The sequence below is a fragment of the Danaus plexippus genome, chromosome 5 (genome assembly GCF_018135715.1).
Source record: "Danaus plexippus chromosome 5, MEX_DaPlex, whole genome shotgun sequence".
Classification (NCBI taxonomy): domain Eukaryota; kingdom Metazoa; phylum Arthropoda; class Insecta; order Lepidoptera; family Nymphalidae; genus Danaus; species Danaus plexippus.
The window spans coordinates 3,440,981-3,459,291 of NC_083539.1; the positions used below are offsets into that span (position 1 = coordinate 3,440,981).

General features: G+C 32.4%; 1 protein-coding gene and 1 long non-coding RNA gene across 12 annotated transcripts in view; one reads left to right on the top strand and one right to left on the bottom strand.

The window, feature by feature from the left end:
* Window positions 1–18,311, bottom strand: part of LOC116768909 (protein lap4) — a 55,884-nt gene that overhangs the window by 25,476 nt on the left and 12,097 nt on the right. For 9 of the 11 annotated variants that reach the window (XM_061528319.1, XM_061528335.1, XM_061528332.1 and 6 more), the window contains exons 3-13: window positions 17,157–17,325; window positions 13,258–13,378; window positions 12,894–13,186; window positions 12,563–12,808; window positions 12,119–12,288; window positions 11,303–11,392; window positions 10,934–11,040; window positions 8,566–8,781; window positions 8,112–8,228; window positions 7,344–7,487; window positions 4,961–5,027 (exon numbers count right to left, since the gene is read on the bottom strand). In XM_061528319.1, the coding sequence (XP_061384303.1) occupies window positions 4,961–5,027; window positions 7,344–7,487; window positions 8,112–8,228; window positions 8,566–8,781; window positions 10,934–11,040; window positions 11,303–11,392; window positions 12,119–12,288; window positions 12,563–12,808; window positions 12,894–13,186; window positions 13,258–13,378; window positions 17,157–17,325 (1,740 nt within the window). The remainder of the gene's footprint in view (window positions 1–4,960; window positions 5,028–7,343; window positions 7,488–8,111; window positions 8,229–8,565; window positions 8,782–10,933; window positions 11,041–11,302; window positions 11,393–12,118; window positions 12,289–12,562; window positions 12,809–12,893; window positions 13,187–13,257; window positions 13,379–17,156; window positions 17,326–18,311) is intronic. The other 2 variants (XM_061528311.1, XM_061528313.1) reach the window with 2 other exon arrangements.
* Window positions 9,290–10,164, top strand: LOC116768913 (uncharacterized). Its single transcript, XR_004353414.2, has 3 exons — window positions 9,290–9,673; window positions 9,759–9,839; window positions 9,918–10,164. It is a non-coding gene; the product is annotated as an uncharacterized LOC116768913 (long non-coding RNA).

Sequence of the window (18,311 nt, forward strand, 5' to 3'; positions counted from 1 at the left end):
AGATAAAGCCACACGACACTTGATATATCACGGAGTATACACAAAATATGATTGTTATATACAAGATAACGTATATGGTTTATTTAAGGTACTGGACTTAAACGACTGTGTCTCATTTGTCAAGATAATATCAGTGTTTTCATCGTATCGTAATTGTTGTTTGGGTGATTAGTTAATTCGTCGTTTGCAAAGGAAACGGTCTCGTCTAGTAATCAAAGATCGACAGTCAGTTATCAAATTAACAATCATTTCGGACCCGATCTTATAATTGCCAGTTACATATGAAACGGAATTTTAAACTTTTTTGTTTGAATTATTTAAAGAAATCTCTGCATTGCTCTCACGATATGTTGTTTAAATAAACATTTGATTGTATCGCCAAATAAACCTGCCTTGAAAATAAAGCGGTACAAAGCATTATTTGGACCAATATTCCGAGCACAAATCTCCGATGCCGTTCGAGTCCGTTCTCATTGCAATGTATTTCACTTCTCAGCTTACAAAACGATATAAAATTTTAATAAATTGTAATAACTACACGATCATCTCTTTTGATATTCTTTGGACGCAGCCTCCACAAATAGTACATGTACTTTCTATCTGATAAAGATTTCAAATACATTATATTTTAGAACGGAAAAGGTTAGCCAATATATTTTCCGTTACGTAAGCCATTTACTGATTAAATGTTACGTATCCATTATAAAATACAACTTTGAAATTTAATTTTCTAGAAAGTACGCCTAGAACATTTAGGTACCTTAATTGGTAATTAGTTATGATCTTAAGTATAATTGTATGTAATATATTGTATATAAGAACTATTGAAGTTATTTTATCTTTTATGTTCCCGTGTAACCTTTGACTATTTGTAAGAGATATATTTTTACATATAATGGGCATGTTTAAAATCAAAAATACATATCAATCGAAATAATTGAAGATATGAGACAAACAACGAATTTTTTTAACGATTCGTGTAAACACTATCTATTTATATAAAAACGTCGAGATACATTAGCATATTTTTATCTTTTTACTGCTTTTCATTGACCTTCAAAAATCTGAATTTAAATACTAAAACTATTTAAGCGTCATTAAATTATTTTCACAACTTAACGGTTCTCTATCTAGAACGAGACGATATCCAAGAATATATTAAGCTTTCTGAGATAATAAAAATAATTTAAGAAACATATGAAATATTATGAAAAATTTAAGAAATTTTAACAAAACATTTATAAGATCACGTTATTTAAAAATAAATAATAAAAATAAAAATATCTATAACCAAAATCAAGGGCATAACTATTAGGTGATGTAAACAGATTATTCGATTAGTTCTTCACGATGAGCATGATGAATTAAATAAAACAGGAAGGAAATTACCAGAAACATAAACGAATGCGGATCCTGACCTCAGGAAGACGTGCACAGAACAGGCCTTACTTGCTTTGAATGTGAGCTCCATGATCGAACACATGATGCCGCGTACTGCCGATTTGGTTGCAGCCATTATGGTGCAAAAAAATCAAAGCTGTTCTAAGTTATTAGGTCCGATACTTATAAAGGACTGAGCATGGGCCCGACGGCTGGTTCATTGGACCGGACCAATTAACTCAGGTGCGTGTGCTATTGTTGTACGTCCCTAGGTACGGCTGACCGATATCTCGTCCTACATGGGCAAGTTTGCATAAATATTAAATAATTTATTGTATGGAATATTAATTAACGTAACTGCAACATTTCTATTACAAAACTTATTGGAGGACAATTTTTGTGAATTTTAATTTTATTTATAAATAGTCCTATGTTTGAAACACTCAGCTTGAATTAATGGCGCTTACACGATGAAAATGACAAAATAAATGTCTGTCCAGAGCAAAATGCATATAGTTTTGTAGTCACATGTCATATTCAGAGATCAGATCGCTGTGGTAAATCTCTTGCACTTGTCCCGTACTAATTATTAGTTTGTCGACATACCACATTAAACCGTTCTGTATTATCCAGCAATAATTCACACAAAACCTTTTAACGCGTGTAACATCCGTTGCAACTAGATATTATAGAATATAAGGAACTCTTGCGGGTCGATGTAAATAATTTCTATTCTAAGCAGCTTTCTAAGGCCAATTTCTCTTGGTAAATGTCAGATAAACTTGCAAAACATCCCTACTGGTTAAATTGAAGGAATCATAGAATATAGCAATCATGTCATTAAGATCAATTCATATTCTAATAGTGAGAAAGTAAATGCATTTATATCAAGAGTTATTGCTGCACAAACTTGTATATGAAAGTTGATGTATTATGGCAAATTTATACAAAACGATAATGAATATTATATTAATAGAAAAATCTGCAAATTATGATATATAATTACAATGAAATTATTAAACAAACATACCATAACCGAAAACGACTGGTTCATGTTCGCTTATTCTGACACGTCTGGCTGTTCGTGGCAGAGTATAATGAACTGGGTTGATTATATTTTGTTGTGTGTATACCGGGATCCGCGGTACGGTGCTGTAGACACCGGCGGGAGAGTCACGGTACACTGGCTGGTAACCACCTCGCACCGGATACTCTGTCGGAGCGTATCTTGGATCTATGTATTCCACATAATCTGGCAGAAAATTTCCATTTCTGTATCCATATCTATGTTGTGGTTGATGGTGCAAATTTTGCAAACTCTGCGCTGGATATTCGTTTTGTATTGACTGTTGTCTATATTTGTCGAGTATATCAAAAGCACGGTTCGGCACTTGGTAGCGATCGGTTGCAAATATCTCACTCACAGGTAATGCTGAACTGGAATTACTCAAATTGCTCCTGTTACTCCTAGTGCTGCTCCTCGCACTGTTCCTACTCAACGAACCATCTCCACGAACACTCAATTTCAACTCAAGTCTTTTGTCTTTCATATTAATATTTCACTTCTGCCTTTCACTGTATATCATACAAATACGGAATATTTAATCATTATGAGAGAATTCAAACAACTCACTCCAAGTAATTACAAACGCATTCTCAAAGTGATAAAGACGATTTATTAATATTGTTAGCATGGAAAGTTACATAGAATAAGTACAGCACATGACTAATGTATTTTGTACTACAAACGACTACAAGACCGAGAACAGTCTCTGCATTGTCAAAATTAATGGAGGTTAAAATATTGAACGTAACATTAACTGACACGCAGACAAAGATGCTGTTGATGGATAGAGAAAATTGGATGGTCCAAGAAATTAAAACACTTAAAATAAATAACTAAAAAAATCTATTATAAAACAAAATATCGGTAACTGAAACTATGTTTAAACTATAAAAGACAAATACAATATTAAAAATTAAGATCGTATTGTATATGCGTGATAATTAACAGTAAGTGACCGAAGGGAGTCCACTCCAGACTAGCAATTGGAATGCCTGGTCGACCGTTGTTATTGGTAGTGATAAGGTAATATCAGTTCAATAGCATGACTTAATCAGACGAATATATGACGTTGATTAATATGAAACTTGTAAAAATTATTCTCACTATTACTTATTCGACGTAAAAGATAAAAAATAACTATACTTCATTTCATTAGGAATAGTCGTTATATTTAAAGCTATATTCTTAGAAAACTCAGTAAATTATCATAAAAGTAATGGAAAGCTATTAAAAACATGAACCATCAAGGCATACATACGGTACGGCTTCCATAGCAATCGAATATAAAGAATAAGATGTTTACTACAAAAAAAAAAAAACATAATTAACCTCTCATGTGAAAGTACAATAACTTTTTGTCCAATCTATACCGTGGAATTAATCTAAGTATAGCTATGGATAACACTAGCGCAGGTATTATGCGGTTGTAACAGAGAAAGTACAGGTTTATATCAATTATAGTGTTCTCACAATAGAAAACAGTACATCACGACCAGTAAAACTATAAGATCGTATTGTTAACAACATTAGTGCAAGTCACACGACGTAGACGCTGGTGAAGACAATGCTAGCAATATTCTTGACCTTCAATGTAATAACAAATACAAGGTGTTATGTTTTAAACAAACAGCCGAGTGTATTTGAAAATGTTACGAGCTACTTCAACAATGTGTTTTCAAGAATACGACATTCAAATGATATGAGAAGGACGGACGATTATTTTGTACGTACCGTGACGTACATTTGTTAACAATAAATACACCATAAATTTTTTTTCTACGATGACATCACTCGCGATATTTATTTTTGATTACAGATAACGTGTTTGAGTAAATGAAAAACACATAGTCAAAACGCTGCACCGCACTACACTGAAAGAATTGAACGTTGATAATTTTCTATCGCATATTTTCAGACGTCACGCACAACAGATTATGTTTTTATGAATGCAACTAGAGCCAACTGGGCACATGTGACGAATAAATGGGCGAGTTACAAAATTGGCACGTAGAGTGTTTTGATAGCACGATAACAACGCGATAACAGATAACGTGGTACAGGTTGCGTATCCCATTGCTGTTTTACGAATACATTTTTATATAAAAAAAGTATATGAAACGTCAAGGCCGTTAGCGTCTTTCTGGCGCACATTTTCGGGCGTGGTATATATCCTGTAAACACGTTGTGTTTAGTATTTTTGTGTCAAGTTTTTCGTAATAACAACCTTTTAAAGCTTGACGTTGTCATGGAAGTGATGCTTCGTGATCATTACAAGAGAATGTGGTCACGATCGCGTGAAGTTATGTCGCAAGCGTTATCTGTGGTACTAACATTACTCACTGTGTCACCATCCTTGGCAATCCGAACAGTTTGTAAAGATTCATGTTCTACATGAACCTTACGAAATATTTGTTCAAACAATGAAAAATACACCTCACAGACCACTTGTTTCTGTATCACCGGCCCCTTAATTTCATACAATAAATGACATACATTAAAAAAAAACGAACTCACCGTCTGGAACGTCGTCAGTGACTTCTTCGTCCGTTCTAATTTCGTGTTGATCTCGTTTCTTTATAGCCTGCAATGGAAATTCTTGTTCAAAATATTGCACACACCAACAAAGATTTTCGACTAACTATATGAGGAGCACTATACAAAAAAAAATTAAAACGAAACACTAATTGCACACAATGATTTAATTAATAAACAAAACAAAAGCTAAGTAAAGCAAGAAATGTTTAGAACAATCTTCAAGGGAACGAACAAAGATCTCACCCGGGCAAGAAATCCACCAGCCGCTTTCAAACACCTCATTATCATAAACAACAGCTAGGAAGATATTATCACAAGGGAAAATTCATTTGTTTCATCAATAACAAACGATTGTCGCGAGCGCTGTGAGATACAGCCATTTCTGCGAACCTCTAGGAGGGTATACCGTCTACCGCTAGCGTCGTGGTCGAGGGCCCGCGATCATCAGCCCGGAACTGCTATACTATTCCAACAATTACCCACGCTTAAGTCGTGCTTCACAAACATTCGACTCTTTATTTATTGGTCATTAGCACAATTTGATACTTCTAACCCAATTTTCTATTGCATTAAATACAGAAGTACCGTTGTCATGGATACGTTCGTTATGAGCAACGTATCCGTCCTATAGTTGGCAATTATCTAGTCGCGACTAAGTAACGGCTGTGTTTTCGTATTGAAAACAATATAATACTCATTGTAATAAATATGCAGCAGAAATCGGAATATATTATTAGTATTAGAAAGTCACGGTGGAAAGAATTGTTCAAGTAAAAGAAAAATATTTGTTTTTTTTTTATTGGAGACGTTATCACTTATTTTCTTTTCTAATAAAATTTAGTCAACTTTATCATTACTATTATACATTATAAATTTATTTGAACTGTATTTCGGTGTTTTTAATTCAGTTAGTTGCACGAGTTTAATAACATTTAATTTTGGAATAAAAAACATTATAAATATTATTTAAACAGTGTGGGATACAAAAGAAATCACAGAAAAATAAATTATTTACGTATGGGACAGTAAAACAAAAAATGATCTTTAATTTTCTTCTCAGAATAATCAGAACTAGATGTGCAAATATTCTAAAACTGTTTTCAAAGACAATAACACCACATTTTTCCGGTCACTATATATATATATATATTTCTCTTTATATAATCTGATACAAACGGCTAGAATTTTTTATGAGATCCATTTTTAATGTCGAATGATTGGCTTCTTATTGATTTAATATAACAGTCTTGAGCCTGGCGAGTTATGCGATTACCTCACAGTTGACACCGGCATGGCCAAGTTGATTAGAGATACGTTATAACACTGTTACGTACAATAATGTTCAGATTAAATGCATAATTCGAAGGACAATAAAAATGAACGGTTGTATGGAAGATGAGTCAACGAAAAAAGTAAGGATGAGACAACCAGTGCCAAATTCGCAAAGTCAATACCCAGGAACTAAAAACCAAAAAAGTCAAAACACAGAATGGTACTGGCATTTGCATGAAACTTATATGAATCGAGTTATAATATATGACACTTTTAAGGCATTGCAAAGACGGATCATGGGTTGCAACACAAAAAACTCTATACTAGTAATAAACGGTGAAGGAGGTACAGTTAGGAAGCACCGCAAAATAACAACTCGTACAATGGTCGTAAGAACATAAATTAGTACTAGCTTTATATTAACTATTTAAAACAGTCTGCCATCAAGTAGCCCGGCTTCAATACTCTGTGGTGATTTCTCTGCCTTATTATGAATGTAAATTATAGGACACGTCATCACAGACATCTACAAGGAAGACTACAATACACAAACACCTCCGCTATAGTCCTTGTAATAGTGAATAACCATATATATTTATGACATAGGACACGACAGAGCAGTTGAATACAGACGTGCGAATAATGAAGGTGCACTTCAGTATGAAGCAAAATAACTAAAAGTTATAAAAATAGAAATATAACAACTGCACATTAACTGTAATGTAGGGGACTTGATTGGAATAATCATAGGCCAAAATTGCTTAACATAATTTGGAAAAAGCTCAAACTCTTACATTGCTGAACCGATAACAACCAAACATCAGGAAACTGCCTTACATTGAGAAGCCGCGTCAAAATCGATGAACCATTTTAGAGCTACGATGGCACAGACAGACACACACACAGCGAAGTTAAGTTTACAACACTCCTCTCTTTGTGTAAGTTAATAGTAACACTCACTATCATATACAACAGTGGGACTATGGCATGCAAAAAAAACACTCATGCGATTCAACCTATCCTAATAGTTAATCATTATTCAACACATGCATGCTAGCTGTAGCTAGATCTAAAGCGCTCCATGCAGCACCTGCGCTATAAGATCCCTCGCCCGTCCAGCGTCTATCTGGTTGACGCGTTTGTTCTTCAAATGATGGGGGGTGTCCCGGCGATGGAGACGACCAGCTCCCCGCGGCTCACGGACACCGGCCCACGCTACACGACGCCCCGATCCCTACACCAGTTAGTAACCCCACGTATACAAACAGTATATAGCACGTACTAACAATATTGATATATATACAGCTATACAAAGTCACTTATATGGGAACTTAGTATTTTTTTAGTACAAGTGGTAATAGTAGCTTATGGACTACTGTGATACCACTTTATTATGCTATATATTATTTGTATTTCACACCATTAAATGTTTTTAAGTTGAAATATATAAATGGATTTAAATATAAATACATACATTTATATATTTGTATTATTAATATCAAATATTAGAATTAATTCTAAAAATAATATATTTTTTTTAATTAAGTTAAACCAACTAACGCATTATTTCTATATTATTTTATGAAAATTTCAAAATTATTAGTAACCTAAACCTGATGATAGCGAGACTAAATTACTATCTATACAATAGTTTAGTAAGTTAATTCCAAGCATTTATCACCATATTATTCAAACCGGACAACAGTACTAAAAATTTATCCCACGTTATTAGTGTATGCTACACATAAAGCATTTCCCATAACTTTCTCGAAACAACAATGGGGCAGGCCGAAGGTTTATTAATTCACATGTTATGCCTTAATAAGCGCTGTATGCAGTAATTCCGTCCAACCGTTACCTCTAACTCGTCCGAATCTTCGTCTTCATTCTCAGCATCAGACGATTCCTTCTCGTGAGCTGTCTGGCTATCGCTTTCATCGTCCCTCGTTATTTCGTGTACGTAAGCCAACGGTGGCTGAAACATTCCCTATGTGTTATAAGACTATATGCAAACAAATGATAATGCACATAAAATATGACAGTTGATTTAAGGCTTCAATTACGCAACAAAAAAAAATACAAAATTGTAAGGTTCTAAAATAATAAACAAAAAATCTATTCTCTTTGTACGTTAGTGGCGTAGATTTGAAAATAATAATTTTTCTATAGAAATGAGGTCCTATACGAGTGTATTTATTAGAAGGTACAATGACCACATACTCTTGTTTAATATCACTCAAAATCCATTCATTTATATGAACGTCCTGTATATAATAAAATTTTACAACTATAAACTAATTCAATATAAATACCTCAGTAACATCAGGTGCGTGTGTGTCCGGCGGTGATAGTACAATGCCGTTTGTTGTCGGTATCTCATTGATCTTCTCTTTCTCTTTTTCTCTCTCTGTCTCTTTCTCCCTCTCGATCTCTCTCTCCTGCTGTTGTTCAGGTGTTCGCGTGAACAGCTTGACAGCTTTTGCCTTCAACTCCCTCGGATGAGGAGTGTTCTGACGTACGAACGGCGTCTGAAAAATATGTAGGTATTAAATACAATTATAATTACTCTATTGTTATCAAGAAAATACTAACAGCATGCCCATTCCATATTAAATTTTAATAATATAAAAATAATTCTACTTAATATGGTATACGAAATAAGTCCGTATGAAGTGGCAGGCAATAATACGTTTAAAATTATCAATTAAATATTAAATGTTGGCCTAAATCATATTTTATGAATATATTACAAAAAAAATATCCAATATGCGAAGGACCGTTTAGGTAAGCCTTTAAGCGAACATTATTATAGCGTAAATGTCAACTATTAAAAAAAAATCATAGGCAAAAACAACCGTTAAAAATTATAAAATTTTTTTTTTTCAAAAACACAAGATAATCGCAATAAGTTACATTAGAGTTTATTCTGTTTGTGATGAAAAAATTTGCTACAAAAAAATGAAATGTATGCAGGTGACCTTGATGAACACGAAAAATCATAATTGGCATTTAACCTATTAAACGACAGATGAATCACAGGATATGATATCAGACGCATCTGAAACATACGAGTAGGAGGACGTACATCATGAGATACGTTATAACCTCATCAGTGCTGTGTAAATAGTGCTAGACGAGTTACATATACGATACTCCTAGTGATGTGCTTTTAATGGTCCTAAAACCCTCAGCATGCTGTGGTGAGACTGAATGAGAATAAAATGTCTGAAGATCTATAAATAATCAAATGTAACTAGATTTTTTTCCGGATTTACTTCGCCGATTTCATTATTGTGCGTATAGTTATACGTAATTATGATTATTTTGCTTGGACCCTGACCACGGTTACTACGATCCGGAAAAAAACATAGCTTCATTTAAATAAATAGTCGCGAAAGTCCTGATGTATAAATACTGATGGTATGAAAATTATATTACAATAGCTGTAGGTGACAAAAAAATAAAAAAAAATTATCTAACACTATTCTATGCTTTCTACTCGCAGCGACAAAATCTATAATTTGGTTATACTTCCAAGGCTGTATGCGGCGGTATACGTGAAGGGAGTGCATTCAGAGACGTTAAAGTATGTACAAAATATCTCATACACAGTGACTTCCATCAATAGCTAATATAAAACTAATTTCCGTTTAATATCTTTCAGGTTTTTAATAATAAAATCCGTGATTGCACTCCAGCAGTACCTCAGAGAGGTTTGTTATAGACGAGGATAGTCTTTGTAGTGATGCCCTCCGCTGTGTTGTAACTAGCTTGCGGACTACATCTAAAGGCCGCTTCAGCCCTAGCATTTGTACTCCGAAGAACGTATCGGCCTCTTCATCCTCGTGATTCACCTTCAACAAGCCCATTCTACGTAAGGAACCTCCGTAACTAATAAACGCCCGGCATCTGATTGCGTTTCATTTACCCAGATCTTGATATTAAAATAACGTACATATGAATTTAACATAAAAAAAAAAATTAAAATTATACATAATAATTTTTATTGGAGAAAAAAAATGGTGTTGTAAATCCTTACATTATCTGAGACGATATCATGAGCTCATTGCATTATCTTAAGACGACGTGAAGATAGCTGATGCTAATGTACATATGTATCAGATAAAAAACATTTCTTTTTTAACATTCCAGTACAGTGAGCTACAATTAATTTATGGTGTATAATCAAATGTCATATACTAAACAATGTCGCCATATGTAAAAAAATAAAAATAAGAAAATCATTTATAAAATAAGAGATAAAAATAAAATCATAACACCATTCCAATATAATAATAAAAAAATATATTAACATTTAACCTTACATAACAAATAACAGCACATGCAAATAAAAATAAAACATAAATTTAATATACACCTTTATTATTATGGCAATAATTACAATATTAATTTAAAAAAAAAACAATCATCGTGAATTTTTATATATTATTAGACTTATATTGTATAAAAACAAATAATATTAGTGACATTCTATTCTAGTGACACTGCAATCGTACTTAGAGCTAGATACGCCCTCTGGCGATTCATTACATTGAACAAACTCCTAAACCAATTGCTACTTCTCTTATATCGACGTGTACTCGCACTAGAAAGACTGTGCCAATAATTGAACCTAGCACTAGTAGCTGGTGTGTGAAAGAGACAACAACATATCCTCACCTCTTTTGCTTCCGGAACATCTTCATTGAACTTGACAGATATCGTCCTAGACGCTTCCTTTTCCTCCCAATCGTCATCTGAATCCCGGTCCCGGGAATAGTTTGCTTCTAATATAAAATATAACAACAGTTAATAAAATAATTATTAAATATAAAAAAAAGTATATAAGGACAGAACGAATGCCGTTAGCGCTCACGATAACAACAAAAAAAGCAACAAAAACTTGGGACATAACAAAAACTAAATTCTTTATATTATTTACAAGACAATAAAGACTTATTAACTAACCTACATGATAAAAATATATATAAGGTAGAGTGCATAACGTCCCTACGTTTTATGTGTATGGACCCCTCAGTGTGAACTCACCATCAATCCTATAAAGCTCTTGTGAATTGGAATTAAACCTGTGATCCCTGAACCACGTGCCACTGCCGACCTCTGATGTATGTTCCAACTCTAGTGTGTTCCGTGGAAAGTGACTTTTAGTATTTACACAGCAAAAAAAAAAACAAAAACAAAACTAACCAACGGCTATTTAATACAAACGACATTAAAACAATAAATTAATTTATAACAAAATATAAAGCTGTTTTCACACTATATCATACAATAGGAAAAAAAGAAAATGAGAATTAATTCCTCTAAAATTAAATAGCCGATGATCGTAGCACAATTAAAATGGAAGCACGAATAAGCAAAACGGACAGGTAAAATTCGAATAACATCACTGAATTTCATACATACATTAAATTTCCATACTTTATCTGTCAAAGATATGTCAGCGTTTTCTATAAAGAAATATCTACTAAGTGCATCTATAAAGCGTAAAGAACAGACGGACACACATTATATTATAGCAATGTCATAATGATTGCGTGTTTTTAGCGTAACAAAACATTTAAGAGTACGTTGACCTCACGACTTAAACACTCTGAAGTAATGTGAACTCTTAAAGTGACCTCGTGTTTTTACAACCCGTTCTTTAAACTTTTATATAGCGGTGAAAGCTTAAACATTTTGCATAAAGCTGTATTAAGTCATAGTCTTATTATGTTTGAGTTAAACGAGACAAATAATAGGAAAAATATTATTGTATTCAATATCTCCTACTACATGTTTTAGAAACATGATAAGACTGATTTCTTAAGCGTTAAATTTTCTATATAATTATTATAAACATGCCTGGTTGTTGCGTGTAACTCAGCTGTGGTAGCAGGAAGCACGTGAGTACATTCTCGCCGGTGGTTTCGTCTCTATCCGTCTGGAACGTTAGTAGGGGCTGCGCTTGGTTCTCTGACAACCAAACAGCCTTCAGCTCTAGATTGACCAGAGTATAAGGCAGGTATTGTAATCTGAAAATATTTCATACATAACTATTACATCAATAAAACATCTATATTCTTGACGATTTTAAATTTCCTTTTATTAGGTTGATATTACACTAAACTCAATATATAAAATTATATAATTATTTTAATTTTAATTATATATATATATACATTATTGGTGCAAGAAATTTAAAGTCAGGCTTATCGTCAACAGTAAGCCAGCCAGTTCGGATACATACAATCATACAAGTGTATTTATCTTAAGTTGTATAATATTAATGGCACTATAAAACCGTACCTGTTCCCACTGACGTCTAACACGTGGAGTGACTTGCAGTTGCCGAGTTCGTTAGGCAATTTGGTTAGTTTGTTGTCCCTCAGACTCAGAACACCCAGGAGGGTCATATTTCCAATTTCCAACGGAATATCACCTAATGAATTTCTATCGACGTTCAAGACTGTCAATTCGTTAAGATTGCCTATTGACTTGGGCAGTTCCGTTAAAAAATTCTCCGTCAAAATTAACTCCTGTAGACTCGTACACCTGGAATTAATGATATCGTTAAGAAAAATTCCCATTAAACCGATAGTATTTTGTTAAATTACTGATGAATGGAATATAATTATACCTTCCGACGTTTTCGTTTAAAGTGTGAAGTCTATTTTGGTCGAGTTTAAGTATAGCTAGCTTCGATAAATCTCCAATACCGTTCGGTACCGTCTCTAACATGTTCTGGGATAGATGGAGATCTGTGAGTGATGAAAGACCACCGATATCTTCTGGGATCCTCTCTAGCTTGTTCTCGCTGACGTCCAGACATATGAGAGCCTTCAAGTTTCCTATCTCCGATGGCAGATTTTGTAGTTTGTTGTGATCCAACCATAGTTCTTGTAAAGCTGGTAGCTCACCGATAAAACCAGGCTGAAAGTGACAAAGAAATAATAGTTATATAATAATATAATTAGGAAAGTATAGTATAACAGTATATTCACCAATTCCTCGATCTCGTTATCTCCCAAATCCAACCTTTCCAATTTCGTAAGGTTCTTCAGCGACTCCGGTAATGACTTGAGCAAATTTTCTCTCAGCTCCAAAGATTGGAGAGATATTAAGCTGTAACATATACATAAATTATTTAATTTACTTAGAAATATAATGTAGAAATTCAGCAGACTATATAAAAATAAAAATTTCGTCACAAGTAACTATTCATCCGGGATGTATTAAGATCGTAACTCTCAAAATTTTACGACATGTGTTGAAATATAAAATATTTCTTACAAGAAACTGACATTACAATAATAATGTTACAAAACTTAGTTACTACAAACATTTGAACGTTTTGAGATTCACGACACACTTAATGAGAATAAAAACACAATGGCTGACTAATGGAAGATCAATTTTCATTGCACTGCACCCATACAAGGTTAACTGGGTATGTGAACAATTTTAAACCTAATGTTACAAATTTATATAAATTTACTTATATGGATAATATTTATATGTATTTTATTATATACAACAACAAGGACAACTCCAAATTTTTATATACATATAAAGCCGAAATCAATGCAATGCCAAACAGTATTAGATTGCTTATTATTATTTTTCATTTAGCATTTTATTATGGAAAACCGGAATCGATTTAATAAATGAATCACGTATTGTTTACATATAAATAATTTGTTCGCTATGTACATCGTTTAATTTACAAAGCCTTGGTCGCGCATACCTGAGCATGTCAAAGTACTCATATATATACGTGTACATAAGATAGAACAGAACACAGTCATCAAACAGCGACTGGAACGAATTAAAAAAATAAATATTTTAAGTTAATTATTTAAATGAAATCTTTCGTTGGAGACATAACGAATTATAAATCGAAATCAAACCAAAATCAACAATTAATTATATCAGACCCATAAAATAGTAAGACGAACTTATTCGGGTTTACGGCTGCCAATAAAACACTTTTACTTTTAACGGCTCAGTTAAACCCAGAATACTTTATAATCACCTCAAAACCGACAACGAATTTCAATTTTACAGAGATTCTAAAGGTTTGATATGTTTTATATTTCAAACGTACACCTCCGTGACAATCGGTATGCTTAAATGATAACGTTTCATAGTATTTTATGTTGCTACATATTAATATAACTAGGATATCGCTGTAATAAAAGAAAAAGGAACGATAAGAAGGAGTCTCTGGTGATAATGAACATCGCCGGCACGCCCCGAATGTTATCATATAAAAACTAATACGTGAAATTAATCGGAATATATAGAGAGCAATAGTGTACCCGATATCGCCTTATTAAAGTGTAATGTAATTTCGTTAATCAGAAGTCAAACAATTATAAAACATATCCAACTATAAAGGTCAGATGCTTGACGTGGTTCACCTTGACCATAATTCTCATCAGTGTGCAGTTGGTTACCAACAGAAAGTACCAACACAATAGGTACTTGCTACCGTAAGATGGATAAAAACTCCTAAAGCATTAAACACTTCATGATATTTATTTTACAAGTCTAAAATTTCCATAATACCACAGAATTCTAAATCATTACGATAGAAGTTTGTAATACGTACTAATTTATAACTATATATAAATATTTTTTAAGTTCCAAATTTGAATTTTTAAATATCCCACAATAGTCATTCGATTGAATATTTTGGCGTAATCTTCACAATTACTATGAATATTTTTACCGATGCTAGTAGTTTTGTTTTATGTTGATATGTACATAAGAGAAATCAGTTATCTTCTTCCATTGATGGAACTTGTGTGTTTTACACTCAATATATGCGATCGAACATATATAAATTTTATGTGCATTTACCTATAGTACTAATTTTTTTTTTTTTGTATTATTAGGCATTTAATATTTTTATACACTTGACATATCTTATCACCGACTTTAAATTTTATTCTAAAATTAATTCGAGTAGAAAACAAATGGTAATAATATTTGTTAATATAAACAAGTTATTATACACTTAGAATTGATAAAGTCAAAACTATTTTAACTAACAAGGAAGCGAATAATCTGTTATATTAATAACCCTTCATAAAATAAAGATTTAAACTCTTAAAAGGAATAACGATTTTCATACAAAAATACATTAAGACCATCCACAGTCAGAATCCAATGTCCGTTGAAATCACAAATGTATTTAGAAAAAAAAGAAAATTTCTCAAATCCCTCGACATGAGTTTGAAATGGACGAATATCGTCTATCGTTTTTATATTCAAGTTAAAACATCGGACCCAAAGTTTCCATTTAAAACAATCTCCTATAAGTACAACAACGTGTTTAATATATATGATAATATATTCACGAACAACGGCCGTGAATAAAACGCATCGCTATCATTGGAGCGGTAACAGTAATTGCACGTATGACCTTACATAACATTTTTATGTTTAAATATTACAACAACGTGTTATAATCTCACTCATAATATGTCTGATATTTAATTAATTTGAAATTCCTATGTGAAATTTAATATCGGTATACCGTATTAGCCGCTTCCAGTGATTACGATTGTGTACACCGATGTTATGGCTATATCACAATATAAATATCAAATTGTTACTTTAATTACTCTGATATTGAAACTACATGGAATTTTCATATAAACTCCATCAGTTATAACGAAATATAAATCTGTATACATTTCCATAAATCCATTTATAGATTTATTATATAATAGTTTAATAATCTGTGGAGGACATAGAATAATTACTTAGCTTCTAAGATACGACTATTTTACGCATATAAACTGACTGTGATATAAAAGAAGCTTATTTTTATCAGTGTACTTTTAGGGTTTATATTAAACAACTTGTTGCCACAGACTATGACGTCATACAAACCGCGAACATCGAGACCTTTTGAAATGCTCTACAAAAAAATATATATGATATTGTTTTTTATTAATCCTCTAATACAATATAAAATTCTTTTCATACTATCAAAGCAAAAAGCTCATCGCTTTAACAGCCATAAAACAATTTATTTTGGACAACAAAAAGAGCTAACCGATAGCAGTGATGTCTGTGACGTAAGTGAAATTTGTTTTGGCAGCTTTATATCTGTGGGTCATTGGACGTGATGTTACATAACATTAGACTGGTGAGGTCCAAGGTGGACAGTAACTTTCCACTGGACTTTCGCTTCAGGTAGGAACAGATTTGCTTCTAACACCCGAATTAGCACGCTATTAAGATCACAACGCGTAAGTTAATTGAAAACCTTCTTGAAGGTTGTTATAAGTATCGTGACTAATTAAAGTTATGATTTAAGAAAAGACTTAGACAAAGGTTGATCTCTAGTTATACTAGTGATGAATGAATTGTTTGAAATGAGAATTTATTATTGAACTTAATTTATTTTTAAAAGTAAGAATCTATAAATTGACGTCATACTTTTTTCTAGTATCGTTATATATTCTTACTTGTTAAATAAATTAGAGGTACTTCTAGCAAGATGTGTCATATTATTCTTATCTGTAGGATTGCTAACGGTCAATTAACATATAAATGATTTAATATTTACAAAAAAGTTCTAATTACATTTCAACAAAACCATAAAGATGCAGATTTTATATATTTATTTAAACTACTATAGCTTAAAGAGTATTTACTCGTCTAATTGCGATATATTTAGCAATAAGACTATGAAGTAGTATTATGCTCAACTTATTATATATATATATATATATATATATATATATATATATATATATATATATATATATAATAAGTTAAGCAAATATTATATCAACAATAAGACGAGTAACTATTCTTTGCAATAACTCACGTTATTTAATATCGAAAGGAAACTTTCACAACAGTCCGTATAAGGATAGCTCACCTGCCGAAATCGCTGGGTAAACTAGTCAGTGACATATCATTGAGACCGAGGACGGTGAGCGCTCGTAGCTGGCTGAAGCCGGCCGGCAGACGAGGTATTGGATTGCTGCTGAAATCAGCGATCTGAAGTGCCCGAAGTTTCTTAATATCCTCAGGTATATCGGGAATGTCTGAAATATTTTTAAATGATTACAATAAGACTTATTCTATTATTATTATTATTATTTCTAATAATTCATATTTCAAATATAGTTTATGTAACTTTTAATACATTTTATAAAAGAGAGAATTCGCGAACCGCAAAAGACGAAAGTTAGTAAAAACATTTGTTACTTTCGTTAAACGAAGTTGAGTTATGAATCTAAATATTTTATAGAAACAAAGAGATATCTGAATATATTTAAAAACTTTAAAATCACTTTATTTATTAAATAAAATATAATCCACCCATACACAAGATGATTCATTATTACATATTATAAAACAAAGTCCCTTTCCCCATCTGTCTGTCTGTCTGTTCGCGATAAACGGAAAAACTACTGCACCGATTATCAAACAGTTATCACCACGCGATACCGTGATTCTCGAGGAAGGTTTTAGTATATAATTTGTTAAGTTTTTGTAGTTACTTGTGTGTACATTAACGATATTTGTTGAAGATGTCGGGAAAAAATGAGCCGTCTGAGAGCTTTTAACGAAAACGCTGCCTAAAGTCTTTGAGATATAACAAAATAATACGTGGTGAAATTGTATATCTTATATAGGTCAATAGAAAAGTCCGCGGTGGCATATATCTATACCTTAAGGATAATATACTATATCCATTTTGGAACTTTTAAAAATTGGCAAGTCTTATCAAAATAAATTTCTTCGTTTTCAAGCCTACATTAATATCTGTTAATTACTCTTTAGATAATTTAAATCGGGGGTACCATTTGAAAGTTATCATAATATAAGTTTAGTTATTCCCAAAATTAAATAGGCTATTTTATATTTTTTGTAAAGAGCCCGTGCAAAGCTGGGGCTGATACCTTGTCATGTATAAAATCCACTATCTATTACATCATGTATAAATTGATTTTGAATATGGAAGTAAAATAATGTCATTTACATATTATGTACAAATCTTACGATTAAGAGAGGAGGTAATACCGAT